General features: G+C 37.9%; 2 protein-coding genes across 9 annotated transcripts in view; one reads left to right on the top strand and one right to left on the bottom strand.

Moving 5' to 3' along the window:
• Positions 1-4883, top strand: part of LOC139965042 (uncharacterized) — a 112844-nt gene extending 107961 nt beyond the window's left edge. For 2 of the 7 annotated variants that reach the window (XM_071967214.1, XM_071967207.1), the window contains 4 exons: positions 36-470; positions 855-2930; positions 3405-3538; positions 4111-4883. In XM_071967214.1, coding sequence (XP_071823315.1) covers positions 36-470; positions 855-1288 — 869 coding nt within the window. In that variant the 3' untranslated portion in view covers positions 1289-2930; positions 3405-3538; positions 4111-4883. Of the gene's footprint in view, positions 1-35; positions 471-854; positions 2931-3404; positions 3539-3673; positions 3727-4110 lie in introns of all 7 variants that reach the window. The other 5 variants (XM_071967213.1, XM_071967211.1, XM_071967210.1 and 2 more) reach the window with 5 other exon arrangements.
• A 3083-nt stretch (positions 4884-7966) lies between these two features.
• Positions 7967-18252, bottom strand: LOC139965040 (DNA primase large subunit-like). 2 transcript variants are annotated; one of them, XM_071967205.1, is made up of 4 exons: positions 17735-18252; positions 16091-16751; positions 14944-15171; positions 7967-13979 (listed from the first exon to the last, which is right to left on the bottom strand). In XM_071967205.1, exons 1-4 carry the CDS (start codon positions 17944-17946, stop codon positions 12906-12908), a joined length of 2175 nt encoding a protein of 724 aa, XP_071823306.1. In that variant the 5' UTR covers positions 17947-18252; the 3' UTR covers positions 7967-12905. The 2 variants fall into 2 exon arrangements, with proteins under 2 accessions (XP_071823306.1, XP_071823307.1); XM_071967206.1 differs by having other exon boundaries at positions 17631-17769.
• Between the last annotated feature and the right edge of the window lie 285 nt (positions 18253-18537).

Below are 18537 nucleotides of genomic sequence, written 5' to 3'. Positions count from 1 at the left end.
AATTATAAATCTATGCTTTTCGTATCTTGTTACAGGAGTTGTCTTTACTGATCTAGAAGCAACACTGATCAGTCCTGACATTATTGTGGAGAATACCGACAACACCGATACGACAGTCAAACTGAAGGCTACCACAGATAAATTACTGACGACAACGGTAGCTGGAGAGGACTTATGGCAAGTCAAAACGTTCTTCTCTACAAACACCAACGGGAGAGGAATACGTGTTAACGAGCAACCACAGATCTTGACAGCTGTACAAGATGACCAAACTCTAAATACTGGTGAAAATCTCGCCTTCAACGAGATGGACTTCCAGGTGGATTTATCTGGCCTCATCTGTGATGAGGTTCCATTCATGTGCTTCGAATTGGCGAAAAACCCTGCTGCCAGTATCGACTATACATTTGAGACACAGCCAGTACAAGATCCATTTGTGGAATGCGTTAGCATGGAAGATGTTTGCAAAGGTAAGAATTTTTTTTTTTTTTTTACTTTCAACAGACCCAACCAAATTCCATTTGCGTTATTCCAACTCGCCAATGTTAGCGGACTTAAAATTGCTACATGTTTTCAAAAAGTGATTTCCTATTTTCTTTTTTAAACCTATCAAATTATTGCCGGAGATCGAAAGTGCGCAAACTTCGATTTTCTGGCATGCCCATGTTATGCTTTAAAAACATATATATTATTAGCTTCTATTTTAAGCTTAAAGTTGCCAACAATAGCTATTTTAACAAGTACGGTGACTCACTCATCAAAATGACTGCAATCTCCTCTTGATTTTCTACAGTTATTACCCAAACACTTAGCTGTACTTATGAACATATTCTTAACTTTATTTTTCCATTCAGGTGTTGTCTTCACCGAGTTAGAATGGTCTCGAGAAATCCCAGAAGATCACGTACCTGGAATTGACTCCCCTATCTTCATTGAAACAAGTGTTGACGTTGAACCTTACAGCCGAGAGGTGACAGGTGTAGATCTGTGGCAAGTCTCCGTATTTGCAAGCCGCGACATGTTAGGAAACGAGCGCCGTGATCCTATCTATTCCGACGTATTGACCCCCATCGACGCCGCGACCACCCTACCGCAGGGTGGACCTCTTACATTCCCCACCTTGGAGACCCCTCCCTTTGATGTAGATAAAATGGGTTGTGGAGAATTCCGGTATCTTTGCGTAGAATTCCAAAAGGGTGATAATCCTATCCCCGACTTCACCTATGAAACCATATCAGGTGAAGACACCATCGTAAAATGTCATCCCGAAGATTGTGCAGGTATGTAGTCAAGTTCACGGCTAGTGGGTGGAAGACACATTGGAAAATGGCAATTCAACTCAATTAGCGATGGTATTCATGAATATTCAAAATTCTGCCAATAAAGAGCAATACAAGCCAAAACAAAAAAGTGTTTGCCGACTTCTGAGGGAGGAAAGTGGGATGATTTGAAAGTAACAAGAAACTTGCAATTATAAAACAATGGAAACGTGGAAAATTGCAACAGAAAAATTGGTTATAAAATAAAAATAAGAAGAGAAAAGAAAATGAGGGCATTTCTGATTTGGTGATTAAATGATGGCAGAGACGAATGGTTAGCCCCAAATAGGAGCAGCTACAAAAAAACTGGTTATGGTACTTAGAAGTGATGTGTATTTATCATAGGAAAATGAAAATAAAGTATTCTGGAAGGGGGTTAAAGGGAAAAGGAGGGGGGATGAACGGGTTACGAAAACTGGGAGTTTTAAGGCTCTGTTTTCATAATTATGTACCTCCGACGAGAATATGGACGAGTCCATTCAGGTATGGGTGTTATGTTACTCTGTTTAGTTTTTAGAGTTTAAGCTAAGTCTTTCAAACCAGTATTTAAAATAAGATAGGCCTATATTTCATTTAAATACACTACACAAATATACACACACGGATTGAAAAAAACAACATATAACATCCGTGCCTTTAAGAAGGAAACACACGACAATTATTACAGAAAAAAACACCTTCCGGAACTCTGCGATTGAAAGCTGAAGATGGACTCGTGACCTCGCGACGAATTCACTGTTTTGTATCGTCCTTGTATCGTCCCGTTTTTACTATTCAGTCCATTTTTTTTTTCTATCTCGAGGCTACCGGCAGATCTAACGCATGAATTTCTTTCCCTCACATTTCATTTTCTTGTTTTGTTTTCATTTATGATAATACTGTATCGTCTTGTAACTTTTGTCTTCTGCATGATGATGCCCAGATATGGCGAGTGCATACGTGCTGAATGATGACGTAACGGTGTGAAAGGTCACCGGTGCCTATGCACTGGCTTGAGTGTTGGTTTGCTGATGGGAATGAGTGGCATTTTCGAATAAAACTTACGCATTTTACCTTTCCATTAATGAATACATAAATCATTAATTAGCTTATTTTAATATTAATTATTCAAGGTTTGCAGCTCTTGTTGTGACAGGTAAAGATTAACCAAGCTTGATGAATATTCATAATATATGTATCCGTCAACATGTGAGTAACTTTTTCTACTTCGGTTTTTATTTATTCATTGCTTACTCAATCAAATAGTTGCGAATTATATGATTACAAAATGTAACTAATGGAAAAATGTTCCATCTATTAAAAAAACAAAACAACTGTATAACTCATGAATAATATTATTTATTTCAAAATGCATTCTCATATATTTGCTACTTTCACACAGCCGCTGGTTTCAATTAAAATGCATTATTGGGGAAATGGTATTATTCAAATGTTAAACGCATGATACATATGAATAACAGCTGGTACTAATACTAACACCATTAATCAACCGTTTCTTTCTTTACACATAAAAAAAAAAACACAATTGCTAAACGGCCAGAAACGCACGGCTGGCAGCGGGAACCGGAACAAGATATGGCGGCGCTCACGGAAGCTGTGTATATTTAATAGGTTGGTTAAGTTACAACGCATTATATATATTCTTCCTGTTTTTAATCAGTATTTTCACAAACCCTGCGATAATATCTTTTTTTTTCTATTCCCCCCCCCCCCCCCCTTTCTTCTTGTGCTTTACAAATCAAGTATTTAATGACTATATGTGTGCCTACGCACAACGTCTACTCGCGTTGCATACACGAATCAGTTCTGCGAAATGCAGAAGAAAAAACGATCGCAAGCTAGTTTTTGCGATCACATACAAAACTCTTGATAGGCTTCAAAGCCTATGGTAGGCTTCAAAGCCTTGATAGGCTTCAAAGCCTAGCCTCTCTCTCTCGCTATGTCGTGTATTCAACAATAAAATGTTGTGTTCTTTTTTTAAAAGTCTTAACTGAGGAGAAAACGAGAACTTTTATTTCTCAGGCTCTCTCCTTCCGTAATATCATAATATTTGTGCAAGTTAGGTCGTTATTTCATGATTTACAGCGCAGGGGGATTTCTTTTCACCGTGACGGAGGAGATCAAGATTCAACTCGAGATGGGCAGATGTCAAAGGAGAAGAAGAAGAGGAACTTCCTGGGAAAGAAGAAGTCTACTTAAATTTATTTCGAACTCAGTAGGTAAGGGTCAATATAAAATCGGTGTTACTCCTTGTGGTTGTCTAATTAATTATTCACAAGAACACGACATCGCCATTCTGTTTTGCAACTTTGTAGCTGATTTGTTTTTTGATATTATAATACATTTTCTTCCAGATTCCACCTTTTTTTTCACAGATTATGTTTCAAGAGAATTGTTTTTCTCTAAGGTGTGTATGATAAATGTTTGTCAGTTATAGCTTTTATCAATCATTTTATTTGCCTGATCATCTCTCTCCACCTCTCTCTCTCTCTCTCTCTTTCTCTCGTATAATAAACGTATAAAAACCAGCGTTTTGACGTTATCGTTTCGCGCATACCGTACCACACGAAGAAATCAAACGAGTTACTACCGGTTCTGTTTCTAGATTCCTTTTTTTCCATTCGTTTTTCTATGTGTAACAATTCTGAAAAATCCTTTCTGGGAATATGACCCTATATATGTACATTTACCTTACTAGGTAAGTAGACCGATGCCTTTCTTTTAATTTCGTATTGCCAATTTTAATAACTACATATCATATTTTGCTTCCCCACCATCGATTTGACTTCAGCAGACTAGGCGATCGGCAAGTAAACAAAAGTTGTGACGTCATGACTGTACTATTCCATTTCATCACGGTGGATGAATGATGGACCTTTGTGTTGGCTCCTAGACTACCAAAGATGCGTACTCGATCAATGCTTTCGTCATCTGTGTATTCAATCAACAACCAGAAAAAAAAAAAGAGATTAATTTGTATGCTCAAGCCAGAGGTTTTACCGCCCACCTTCCTGATATCTAGGGCTACCGACAAGATTTAGGATCAGTTCGTCCCACTCCACCCACTCTCCTTTGATACAGATTTCCGTCCCTCTGTTTATGCTCAATCGTTTGTTTTAATCGTCAACATCACAACTGTCGCCAAAATATGCCCGCAATTTAAAAAAAAAAAATTCTGTAAAGCAGAGGGATAACTTAATTTAAGGACGGTGAAACCGTGGTATCGTGCACCAACATTGCAACAAAACCGTTTCGGTTTGATAAATGTCTAACCATGAACCAAGAACTGAAGACCAGAGAACATCGTTTCCCATTGTGAACATCATATCCAATGGTCTAGTCTACAAGGAAGCTTTCCTTTTGGCTTTTGAACGGTAGTGAGACGCACGGTATAGATCGATCCAAACCGAGTTATCAAATCTAACATATTATTATTAGTTGATGTATGAACTTTGACGCCAGTCAACCAAACATATTCTGTATCACACCATCTTGTTTAACTATCAAACACTGCCCACCCCCATGCCCCTCCCCACACCCCTCCCTTTCAGTCCGGATAAGAAACAAATCAAGTTATCTGAAAAAGGTGTTCGCACCCACATTTTACTTTCATGCAGAACAAGCGTGTCGGGTTTTGAGATGGACAGCTTTGGGGGGTTTGATAATAGATTTTTTTTTTTAATTTATTTATTGATTTTTTTTCTCCAAAATCTCTGGACTCACAGGCTCGAAAGTCATTATAACCAGATAGTTTATTTGTTATCTCTATTGCAAACGTATTCATAATTTCCCTGCAGTAATTTCACACGTTGTTCATTAAATGTATAAAGTCGCGCGGAGGAATGGTTCGGATCTTCATATGACACTGAATTTCGATTAGACTGTGTAAAGCAAGATATCAAACGAACAAAACACACACAGCATACATGTGTCTTTACAGTATGGTGCCAATGATATAATCATGTACTTCTGTATAAGCAATCAAGGACGGACGTGATAACAACCAGTTGTTGAACTCGTAAAGCAAGACACGAAGGTTAGATTTAACCGTTTGAAGATCAAACAACATCACCAAAACGGATGATATCATACATATAAGTTGTCTGGATTTCAAGACTTTTGTGTGAACATGAGGAAGTAATACGAACCATGACCATGTGTACCGCATTATGAAAGCCGGTGTGCCACTGGTAAAGAACTTCCGTTTTAACTCTTGGAGTCCTTCCAATATGAGCCGTCAGGAAATGTATTTTGGTATGCCTAGCAAGATCATGACTTAAACTGATTGTATCTTCATTATAACGAGGAGACAGAATAGTCGAGGTGACAAAATTATGAATATGTCTGTTATGAGGATCGGGAAGGAGAAGGTGGGGGGGGGGTATGGACACTTTCGATCAGTTACCAACACAACCCCTTGATTTTTTCGGAGGACTGTTTGGATTTGATTGTTGAAAGAAACTAATAATGGTGATTCGGTATTCCCGCCACACGTTACCATGGTAACTCAGGTGACAGTATGAGACGACGTTCATCATAAACATAAGAAACGTGTTTTTGCAGGTTTGGTTACGGAATCCGTAATTCGATGTACAAGATTCCTTGAAGATCAGACCGCGGTGATTTGAGATAACCGGTGGCGGTTAACTGACATTTGGCTAGTTAGTAAATTACACATGTAACTATTTTATCGTAGCTTGAAACGGCTGCGTACATTCTGCCAAGAAAAAACTGTGGCACGTTGTTATAAAATTGATTACTCTACGGCAAAGTATTAACAGAGGAAATGATGGCGATAGGCAGATAGAGAAGCAGGCAGAAACACTTCCGGGGAAACTGACAATAATGCTAAATATAGATATAATGAGAAACGCTGAAATGAAGCTACAAGATAAAACGGAGTTGTTATAATAAAGAATACCTTTCTGTGGATATTGAATCAGACCAACAATATTGGAATATCATAAACTTTTTTTTGTGCGATCTGGAGTAGCTTAGGAATAGCTTTCTTGCTATTTTTTACTGCTGAATATTCATAAATAAGTGGATAAACATAATAATGTCTCCAGTATGGATTGATTTTAATCGGAAACACTCAACCAGTATTGCTGACATTACACGCTTGTTAATTGAGAATCAATTGACACCACCCACGGATAATAGTCAAACCGGTTTAAAATATTCCCCAATTCCGGTCGCTGAAATATCTTCATGACGACACATTTGTAACTCATGCAGTCCGTATATGAGACAACCAACTATCTATGTTAAGTATATGATAGTATGAACACCTAACGAGAACTGAATATACGTCGGGTACAGAAATGAAGTAATGCACCACTTGTCACCAAATATGAACAGATCTATAAAGAGTAATAGATGACGGTTCGATATGAAAAAACAAAACATCTACAATATATAGTACGGTATGACTAGATTTCTGGAAATAGTGTTTGACAGCGACAAGAACAACAACAAGACGATACGGTTCGGTATATGCTGTATACTGCATGGTGCAGACGTTATGATAGTTTGACCATGTCTGACCCCATTCAGGTCATGCAGTCCTGTATTCTTTAGCTTGTCAGTCTTTTAAGTGGTATGAAAGTGGTTCGGTATGAAAGGATAATACAAAGCAAACCGGGTGAAACTATTAACACGGTATATACGGTTCGGTATATGCCGTATACGATATGGTGCAGACGTTATAACTGGTGCAGAATATTATCAACATTTAATGATATGGCATAACATATAGGCATATATGAAAGACACCAAAGCTAAATATCTAGGGTGGGTGGAGGAGAAGGGTGGGGGTCGGGTGGGGGTCGTGTGGGGGTGGGGTGGGGTGAGAATATAGGTGGGGGGAAAGGATGCATGCGCACCCGGCCAGTGCATCTCATGATTAAGTTATCCTATACAGATATATCATTATTTCAATGTAGACAATTAACAGATTAAACTCATCCGATTAAACAGTTTTTTTTAAAGAATTATTTTAAAGTCATAACAATACCAATGGTTTAAAGTCATAACAAAACCAATGTGGCTCACTAAATATAGTAATATTTAATATCATCCTTTGTTGTGTCCTCGCCTGAAAGCAGCAGTACTTATTAAAGTGGTAATTCAAGTTATTTCAAGGGAAAAGAGTACATGCTTCATCGGCTCATCCAGTGTGCAATTATACACGAATTAAACTGATTAATTTTCACGAATTTTGTGTCACAGGTTTCGTTCAATACTTCTTAGCTTGTCTTAACGATAGTTCTGCGAACGACTTCTCGCAGTGGGGCTGAGGTTTATTTTATGCAATTTCAGCATTTTTCATACAGGTTTCCTATCATTTTAGTATACCCCATCTTGTTTTATATTATATGTATACTATTACTTTGTATGATTAAATAAGTTTTACTGTACATGCAATGTAATGTAGCTAATTTCAAGTTTCAAACAACGCAAAACTATCAAATGAACGTTACGTTATACAGAAAATTAATCATGTGTAACGTCATACTAGATAATGCATTTAATATATTTATAAATTAAAAATAAGCCACAATGCTTGTTAAATTAAAGCCCGGTCAGTGTTAACGAACGATATTATTTTGAAATCATAGAGTCCAAGTAAGTTTGTATTTATGATGTTTATCGTAAATTTCTAGAACCGACTTAAAAATATAACCGATACAATACAATTTTTCCAAAAGCCCAAACTGTACGTAATTAATTGCTCATGAAATCAATGTTATGTACTGTAATGCAGAATACTGCGATGTGATGACTCAAGCTATATTGTTTTTTAATTTATAACTTATATTTCAGAATCTCACAACAGACTCGTGACGTCATTATGTATTTTCAAATGTTTGATTAAATGAGCATATCGTTCTGTTGTCCCCGTGTGTTTCTCTTCCCGCGTTGTATGGTTACAAATATATGGCAAATATGGACAGCGCCATCAAATGTTTTCGGAAAAGGGTAGCAATCACGACGGACAACATGCAATATATATATATATATATATATATCAGGGAACACAAGTAATGCGTCAGACCAAGGGGGGGGGGGGGGAGGATGGAGGGGTAAACAAAGTGCATGTGGAACGCCCTCAGTTTACGGGTAGTCACCGAAGTAATTCAGGAAGTATCGATTCCATGGAGCTATGCACCATACCCGGCCACAGGTAAGGCAGGTAGGTTTTTTGTTTGTAGTTGTTGCAAGTTTATGGATAACTTTATGCATGATGTTAGTCTTGTTATGCCAAAAGAAATAGACTTATCTTCCACTCTTGCAAGATATTCACCTATAACATTTGTTTAATCCCTGGAACAATCCTTTAATACTAAATTGGATGTCGATACCGAATAAATGATAATGATAATCCATTGTTTTATAAAATTCTAAACTCAACCAAACCTACTTTCTTTGACTTTATCTGAAATACAGAAGTACGCCATTTTGTTGACAATCAATACCATTTGTTGGTGGCAAATTTTTAATGCATTGTAAACATGTTATTTGAGTTCATAATAATGTTTTTTTAACTGAATTTCGCGCTTCGTCTGAGGAAGTGACCAATTGCTGTGTATAAGATAGCGTGTCCAGTCACTTTGACTGATGAACCTCATATTATTAAAGATTTTCCTTTTGGGGGGAAAATTAAAAAGTGTTATAGAATTACGACATACACTGATAGCATATCATCCTTAGCATACTATACTTTTGCTCAAGTTATTTGTACAGTACCCTTAAGTCAGTAATAAACAAGTGGTACCACCCACCCACCCCCCCCCCCCACCCACCCAACACACACACACACCTTCAACAGCAGCAATACGGGAGAATTGAGGGAACCTTAATGTAGGCCTATACATGTACATGTTGGGACAATTTTTTTCTATTTTGTAGTATCATGTCCCGCTTCAGAACACTCAATAATATCATGTGACTGTCAGATCAAGGTTAGGAACTGATTATACAGTCAATACCAGTGGCTTTGAGAGCATGATATCGGAGTACTGTTTAGAGAGGTATTAGCATTGGGAAATTGTCCCAATTGGATGAGAGTAACCTTCCTCGAATGAATATTCAGCGCCAGTGATGAACGTCTTCATTTTTTTAAATTTTTCCCTTTACTGCACTTCATATTCCGCATTAGAGCACTCAAACTGAACCGTTTTGAGCAGTATGAAAATCATGTTTCTATCAGATAAAGGTTATAGGAATTGTACTAGTTTGTCAATACGAGTGATTTGAAGCAGTGGCGGAGTTAGAGGTATTGGTCGGGGGGGGGGGGGGGCAGAATGGTCTGTAGGGGTGCTTTCCGCACTATCTAAGCGGAGCGCCATCACAGGTTGGCGCGGAGCGTACATAATTATTTTTAGTAAAGATACTCCCTAGATCGCCGGATATGACCCTTTCCGGGCCTTGCTAATTTGCAGATAAACGAAGAATAAATAGCTGTTAGAGCATTTTGTCAGAAAATTACACCAACAAAACGTGACCAATGTCAATAGGTAGATGAGAGCGCAATAAAAAAAGTCAATAATTGCGAATAAGTTAAAAGTGGTAAAAAGCTGAAAAGGCCGCCAGCAGTCCATTTGAGTCCGTCAGGGGGGGGGGCATCAGCCCCCCCCCCCTGACTTGATGGAAGCTCCCCCACTGATTTGAAGCGTGGCTTGGGAGGATAATTTGGGTGGTAAGGACATGAGGAAGTTGTTCTTCAACTATATAGCTGGTCATTTTACACGAGGTATATACGACAAATTACAAATCTATAAATTAGTCACTACCGATATGTTACATCTACATCGGTACTCTGCAATAGACTATGTGGTGACTCCAATTCATTTTATAAGTATACACCTAAGTATGGTTGATGGTCGACGTCCTTATAGGCTATGACCCTATATTATAGAATCGAAAAGATGAGCCTTTTTGTTATACGATTGCGTTCTTATTACATAACACTTCTCAGCATTAAACTGCATTTGCCAGGTATATCTGCCCAGTCTGACAACGTAAAAAGGTCTTTCTGAAGTAGAGTTGTGTCCGTCGGATTGTCAGTGGTTCTGTATATAATAAGCTGTCATCAGCGAATAGCTTAAGATTAGAATTGATGCCTTTATTGATGCTTTTACATATACAACACTTAAATAATATCATTATATCATTTCTATACATGATATGAGGGGGGAACAAAAGACAATAGAAAGACTAGTTCTATTTTCTATAGATCGTCACTTCCCCTTCCTCGTCCTTCATCTAGATATATAAACAAATAAATAAGAATAAGAATAATCAAACGGACTCTTGTCCCAATGAACCTATTCATTTATAATTCGATAAAAAAAAAACGAGTCTATTTGTGAGTTACGAAATACGAAACATTTATTCTATAACTGCACGATTCTCTTTGAAAGGAAAATTGTGGAATTAATTATGAGTAATCCCAACTATTTGAATATACCAACCATTTGAATATAACGTACTCTATAATTGTAGAAAAGAATGGGGTCTTGCGTAAAATATTAAGGTATCTTAAGCTTCGAAAGAAAGAAAAAACAGATAACAGGAAACAGTATAATATAGAATCAAATATATTGAAATACATTTTCATTTCTGTACCATGTAGAAGAATGATATAAAAGGTTTTGTTATTGCAAATTCAAATCTAATTCAAATTCAAATCTAAGAGGTGATTTAGGCAAATAAAACAGGAACGTGGACTCTATAGTAGAGACTGTGAAAAATTCCTTCAGTTGCTGAAAACAAATTAACGTTTAAAGGAGCATTCAGGGTTGGCTTCTTCTGTGATAATAACTAGCAATACAAATACAAAAAAAGCAATACAGTGGGATACAGTTATGAGTCGTTCGAACGTTCCTTTAAGTTCATATAATATCTACCGTGATGACGTCACAGACAGAAAGGAAGAGTTTATCTTCATCATATAAAAATAAATTACATTTATACAACTTTATCCAGAGTTAGGAACACGAATTACAGATGTGATTTTCACTAAATACTCTAGAGTTTCGATAAACCTTATAAATGTCGCAATCTCCGCCACCAGAAGTTCCCTTATTAATGTTTCACTTATTTTGCAAAATTTTATCAAAAATATCCCTTTTAATATTTCACTTATTTTTGCCAAATTTTAAAAGTTAATACAACATTTATTGAATTTGTGGGACACACTTATTTTGAAAAATGTTATCAAAAATATCCCTTTTAATATTTCACTTATTTTTGCCAAATTTTAAAAGTTAATACAACATGTATTGAATTTGTGGGACACAAAAATTTTCTCTATAGAACCAAGACGGTTAACAACTCGCTAATTTGGGGCAGACAGATATAATCTTTAGCACATGCTTGTTTAATTTAGATTCGGTATCCAATTAACATGTAATTATTACATGGCTGGTTCAGAAGGATTCAACGTTACAAACCAACGTAACATTATTGGCTTTTAACTTTTATAGGACAAAATCGGCTACACTTTCAGTGAGTAATAAATCTCTCCAGAACGGTCCCCCCCCGTAAATCAGTTATCGGCGCTCCTGGTGCGCCTTCAACTCTATGAAACTTTGATCCCTTAAAATCCATCAACAAAACTAACGAACAATGTTAGCAATGAACCGCAATTTTCAAGTCGAAGATGAAGTGACCCGTCAAACTGTGACTTTGGATAAGATTGACCTTTCACAGATGCGATATACCAAATTGAAATGACATACGACCTCCAGCCCCCACCCCACCCCACCACCCCACATACACAGAAAAACCAAATAAAAAGCGCGAGAATGTCTAGATCCTCTATTTGGTGACGAAGTATTGCCATAAATGTGACAGGAATATGTTAGTTTTTGACAAGCGAACCAAACAGACAATTGAAGCATTCAATGCACATAGAACCATTGATATATTGTATTGTAAGCTTATGATTTACACTGTCATTGGCATATTCAGGGTTTGTTCATCAAAGGGCATAGAACGGGCACCACCATATCCCTCGAGGAGCTATTCTTCACCAAGCCCAACCATCGTACAGATTCAGAGATCACACAACTGTTTTACTGTCCAGTGATTGTAGGCTATTTTTTCACAATCATGTAACTGACTGGTTGCTTCACTCTTTCAACTCGAGAGATACTGCCTTGTGCCTACTGCTGGGAGTGCATGAAGAGGATTGGGAGGGGGTGGTTAGGTGGTCTTTGATCCTTTCTTTGACTCGGGTAACTTGCTTGACAGAAAGCTACAAACTATTATTCCAGCACCATTTATTACCAGCAACATCTGAAAACAGACTCACCTATTCTTTCTTTAAAGTGAAATCACAGGATATTGCTCCATGATTATTGAAACCAACTTTGCAACCGGTTAGCAAAGCTTGGACCTGGATAACTCACAGTGGGCCAAAAGAAATAGTACTTCAGCGGGGCTAAACTGAAACATTAAAATTTAACCCCCCCCCAACCCCACCTATCCCAACAGCCCCATTCCGTTACTGCACTAAAACCTTTGTAAGGAATTTGACTTCAGCTGGTTGACAAGCATACACGCAGTTGTATTTCTTTGCTACAAGAGTTTCAACTCCGAAACTAACTTCTTGTAACTGTGATAATAGTGTATCGGTTTTCTCAAGTTATCTTCATTCGGCAAATTATCCAGGTCACGTGATATCAGTTCTTTCCGCTTCTCGATTGGAGTACGTAGAAAGTCACATGACCGCGCATTCTGTTGACTTGGTCTGTAACCATTACCAGGGCTAGATACTTTAACGTCCGACTGAAAAAATTCATCATCTCGAAATCCTTTGATGGAGCCATTTCGACGCTGCCCCGTGGCTTGCTGCGAATACGGTACCCCGGACGACGTAGCCGGTTGCGATGGCAACGTGGAAGTTTGATCCATTTCATTCCAACCGTCTAGTCTTTCAATCGGCTCAATTCCGATCGGTGCCGACGACCGATTCTCTACTGAATTAAATTGTGTTCGAGATATTTGCTCACTTTCATAACCCGATTCCGGTTCGTTAAATTGATCGCGTCTTTCTTCAACTATTTTGTTACCATGGTGACGTTTCCACCGTTTAACATTTACACTCCCATGTTGGAGTTGATCACTAACAATCCGTTTTCCGGAAGCGGTAACTTCAAGAGGAACATATTTCAAATTGTCTGGTCTGTGAGCTACTCGTTCGTGTTTCTGATCTACCGCAATATTATTTTCGTTTGAACAATTGTTTCCTACCTTCTTCATCTTCGCTTTCGCTGATATAGAGTCTCTTCCTTCCCCGACTCTTTCCTCGGACTTCAATGACGTCATCTCCTCACTGAGACTTTCCCTTGAGCGAATAGCTCCCTCACGACCTGCATCTTTCACTGTGATGTTTGCCACTACACGTGACCCTTCCTCTCTGTGGCTCCTTTTTGCTCCCTCGTCATTTTTCTCTGCACGGCGTAAATTGGACAGTTTCAATTTGTGATATTCTTTGCAAGCAGCCGTGAATAGTTTACTCTTGCTTAAATCCTGAATGACATTTTGTTGTGCGGGTCCGATCTCTTCAATATCCATTAAATATTTGAGGTGATTTTCGTCTGATTGGCTGAATGGACAGCCTCCAACTTCGCCTGGACCTGGAGAGTACGACTGTGACGAAAAAGAAAAGAAATGTGTCTATTGTAATCTTGAGATCTGTATTTTGCATATTTGAACTCGCTTTCATATCAATGTTATGGACAGTGCTAATTTTTTTCAAAAAACATGACAAATCGGTGTTTGCTAAATTCGTAGCTTTGCTCTTCGAGTTTACAGGAAGTTAATAATCGGTTTAATTTTGCAATTACCATTTCTCCGGATGGCATAACTTAATTTATAGAGTTAAGGGATATTCTGTAGTATCTGCCTCTAGGCTCTAAGTTTCAAATTAAACATTATTAATAATATAAAGCCCTTAGAATTTGCCTGAAAAATATCTAGTTGTATTGCTACCATGAAGCTGCTGTTTGAAGCAGCTAACATAACCCCTCTCTTTGACCAACTTATTGTTTCAAACCAAAAATATTTTTAAAGAAACACACTTCTCCTCGACCTCCTTACTCAAAATCTCTTTCTTAAGGACATACTTAATCAAACCTTCTCAAAACATAATTTAAAATCCTCTCTAGATGAGCTCAACTTTTTAAACATTTAATGACAACTGGTGTGACAAAATCTCATTTACTTTACTCATAGGAGTATTAGCTCAGTGGTTAACGTCGGTGCCTTCCAATCTGGGTCCCCAGTTCGAGTCACTCCAAGATTAATGTATGTTGTCCAGTAACAGAGTTGTTGCAAATTGACAATTCATAATCATGGACGATAAATATGAATCTAAGAGACTGACTTCGGTCAGCTTGCAGCTTTGATATTGCCAATGAGGCTTTTTCGCAAGTTCTGCTTGCAGGAGGGTCTAAAATACATACCAAAAAATTCATACATACTTTAGACACACTTCCGTAACAAATAGGTTCTGTATCGATGAGTTACTGAGGTGTGGGTGGGAGATGGGATGTGGTTGTGTGGGGGTGGGGGGCACTGGATTGGATGTGAATGATAAAGACGATAATAGTACCTGTAAAAATTTGCAACTGTGAGCCTTGTAATCGATCTTGGATCCTTCCAGTCCATACAAATGGCGAATGTTATACGTGTATCTCTTTCTATCCTTCTGCCAGGAGTGTTCACCGTTGATCTCCTTTCCGGACTTGTCTACTTCCGGAAGGCTGTACTCGTGTTTCCAGAAAGTTAGCGCTTCGGTCATGGGAAGACCGACTTCTTTAAGGAACAGCGTGAACTGGATCTGGAAAAGAATTAAGTCAAGGTCAGTGATATTTAAACAGTCATAGAGAAAGAAAATAAGTAAGCCTTGTTTAGTTTGCAATGAAGGAAGACTGGTAATGAAGAGAAAATCGATGCAATCAAAACATGTCAGGAAGAGTAGGGTGCAATGATGTCGAGAAAGGTTCAATAAGTTAGACCATGTCTTGTCAGTATTTAAACAAATAATATGTACAGTCGAAGATGAACAAACAGTTGTGTAGAACCACAGCCTACCTTTTAATGGTTTAGTCTTTCAGTGAAACTTAAACAATGTGACATAACGGCTTCATAACGGTTCAACGATTAGCATAGTGAGATTACAAGAAGATATTTGAAAACTAATGTCTCTTAAACACCAGGTTTCCAAGAGATTGTGCGAGGACATGAAGGGAGGCAGTGCGAGGGGGGTGTAGAAGGAAGGGAAGGGAAGGGAGAGGTGGGGAAAAGCAGTGGTAACTGGGATAAACTTTTTAATTTTTCCAATTTTCTACCAATCTGAGATTTGAAAATATTGCCATAGAAAGCACTAGCCACCATCAAAGTGTTTCAGAAAGAATCATTTTTTATTAAGAGGAACAAAAGTGTCTTTTAAAAGCAAACAGCTATGATGGGGTGATTACATCGACCATTCCCCACCCCCTCCCCCCACCCTAATCCTTCAATACCAAAATAGCCACATAAAGAAAGGAAGACACGGTTAAAAAAAAAAATTTTAAATGATTAAATCGACTATAAAATGTGTCTTACCTTAACCAATTGACAAAGAGAGCAATATCTTAGTTACAACAAAATAATAATTATAATTTTTCAATTTTTTAATTCAACGAAACATATACAGTACTTAGCTGATTGGACTAGAGTTTTAAAGTCATATTTTACAAATCTTGATATTGTCTTACCCTGGAATGGTGTCTCAGGCGATGACGTTGTAACAACACTCTGTATGGGTAATACATGCAAGGTGGGAACAAATATGCCTCTTGCTTGATCTCATCACAAGTGATTGCAGTTTCCTGTCCTGTGAATAAAGCTGCAGTCTGTGTTTTACCGAGTAACCTTTGGCAAAATATTCTTAAGTTATGCAGAAGGTCACTTGTTCTTTTTTCGTTGTACAAACTTGTAGAAGATATTGTTCCAGCTTTTTCCAATCCTTTGCATAACACAGAACGGAACAGATAGGAGAGGATGACGTGTAACTTCGAAAATGGTACTTGAGCCAGACCTTTCGTGACAAGAATTTGACGACTGGCAATCAAGCTTAAAGCCAATTGAAATGGAATTTGGAAGGTTTCCCTCGTACAATCCTTCATGTATTTCTTGACAACAGTCTTCCATGAACCAACTGATGCATAAATCATCTCAAAAGTCATATACAAGTCACATAAAGCTTCATCTTTGGCACAGGATTGAAAACCGAGGCAACTCGACACAAACTTATGGGTAGACTTCAGAATGTGTGTGAGCTCTGAAGTGTTCATGTTGGAAAACCGATAACAAAAGAGCTCTGTCTCGGCTCGTAAGAGAAAATCTTTCATTTCCACATCTTCACAACAGACAAGCCTGCATATAAACAGAAAAGAGAGAATTTTAAGTTAGCAAGCTAAGTTGAAGCCATTCATTAGAGAACTTAAAACTTTCCTCTAATGTGAAGAGGGAAGGAGAGGATGGGAGACAGGGGAGGAGAGGATGGGAGACCGGGGAGGAGAGGATGGGAGACAGGGGAGGAGAAGATGGGAGAAAGGGGAGGAGATAAGGTGGGACTGGGAGAAACATGAGCAAGGATTTAGGGAAGTGAAGGCTAGAACAGATATAGGCAAGGCATTAGAGTTCATTATATTTAAATATTTGCAGTAAATCATCCAGGAGGGCCTCATTGGAGTTCAATGGTTTAATTAAAAACAATCAAACAGTAGAACATACTGTACCAGCCATTGCATATACGGGCACAATGATCTACTGTACAGCTAAGTTAAGAAGATATATTGGAGGACTGACAGGATCATACTGTACATGTTCTAAATTACTACCGAAGTGAATGAAACAGCACAGACTTCTGAGTACTATAGACTATGACAAAGGCATTTAACAATGATAGGAATGAAAGGTTTCCATTTTCAATACACTCTCTCATCAAAAAAAAAATGACTAGAGAGTGCAAACACTGCCATGTACAGTACTGTATTTATTGAGACTATGTACACAATTGTAACCTTACCCTAACAACATGCTGTGGTTGGAAGCAATTGTTGCAGCAATATGTAGTAGGCTATGTAGCAAGCTAAATTCATGTGGGAGTTCATTCGCAGTACAATTACTGATCTGAAACAAACATATTCTGAAATATATTTGCTTAAATTTCTGTCACTGAACAATAGTACTGTACACAAATTTATTTAACCCGGGGAACACAGGCCTAGTCTAACCTAATTTAATGCTTACACAAAATCCATACAGAAGTAGTTCCGCGAAAATGACCCAAAGTCCCTAATCTATCACATTTGCCTCAATTTTCTTTTCTTTCTTCGTTTAGCTTTATAGTTCACCTGAGTAGGAAGTGGGAAGCTCTATCACGCTTCGAACCCTCAATAAGGCAATCGGAATCAAGTGTCGTTTCAAGTTTGCTGATCAAACGTTTGAAGTTTTCCGTTCCGTCACATCTCAATATTGCGAGAAGGAATATCAAACGTTTTTTTCCAAATCTTTCCAGATTGCTTAGTGATATGACTCCATCAGCCGGTTTTATGTAGAAAGCCATTTATATTCACCCCTCATGACTTTGCTTAGTGGTCATTGTTGTCCTTTTCGACTGCTTTATGATGTTTCGTGAAAGTAGTCTGCTTGTAACATTAACCGCCAGGAGCAGGGTGAATGCATGTAAATAGCCCACCAACCAACAATAACAATTGAGCTCAATTGTTTCCACTGCTCATTGCAGTGAGCACCAAATAATATGTTTTTTTCGTCAACTATAATCAGGTTTCGTTTGCAAAATTTAAAAACAAAATGAGGTTATGTATTATTTTTTTGAAGGAACACAAACAAATAAAAACATGAGTAATGGTCTATATTTAAGTTTTTTCAACTTTGTAAGTGGTCTCTTGTAACTCGATGATATTGGCAACTCTGGACGAAATATAGTAGCAGTACCCCATCATTCTGGGTAGTCATCTTAGGCATCATACCACAATTACATGCAGTAACGTACATCCGCTCGAAAAGTTAGAGGGAAACTTAAATGACCAAGAATGAACCAATGCAGTGCTTGTATTGGCATCGTTTCAGTCATCATCAAGGGTTTTCTCCATGAAAGAACATAAATCAGAGTACAGACGGTGTGGAAATAAAG

Source organism: Apostichopus japonicus, chromosome 23 (assembly GCF_037975245.1).
Source record: "Apostichopus japonicus isolate 1M-3 chromosome 23, ASM3797524v1, whole genome shotgun sequence".
Classification (NCBI taxonomy): domain Eukaryota; kingdom Metazoa; phylum Echinodermata; class Holothuroidea; order Aspidochirotida; family Stichopodidae; genus Apostichopus; species Apostichopus japonicus.
Note: the sequence above shows the minus strand (reverse complement) of the source record. Positions and strands in the feature narration are given on the sequence as shown.

What these genes read in the sequence shown, in the direction of transcription:
- LOC139965040 (XM_071967205.1), bottom strand. Translation starts at nt 17,946, where the DNA reads ATGGCTTTCTACATAAAACCGGCTGATGGAGTCATATCACTAAGCAAT. An exon ending in GCCTGAGACACCATTCCAGG is followed by an intron (nt 15,172 to 16,090) that starts GTAAGACAATAT and finishes ATTCTTTTCCAG; the next exon opens with ATCCAGTTCACGCTGTTCCT. An exon ending in ACAGTTGCAAATTTTTACAG is followed by an intron (nt 13,980 to 14,943) that starts GTACTATTATCG and finishes TTTTCGTCACAG; the next exon opens with TCGTACTCTCCAGGTCCAGG.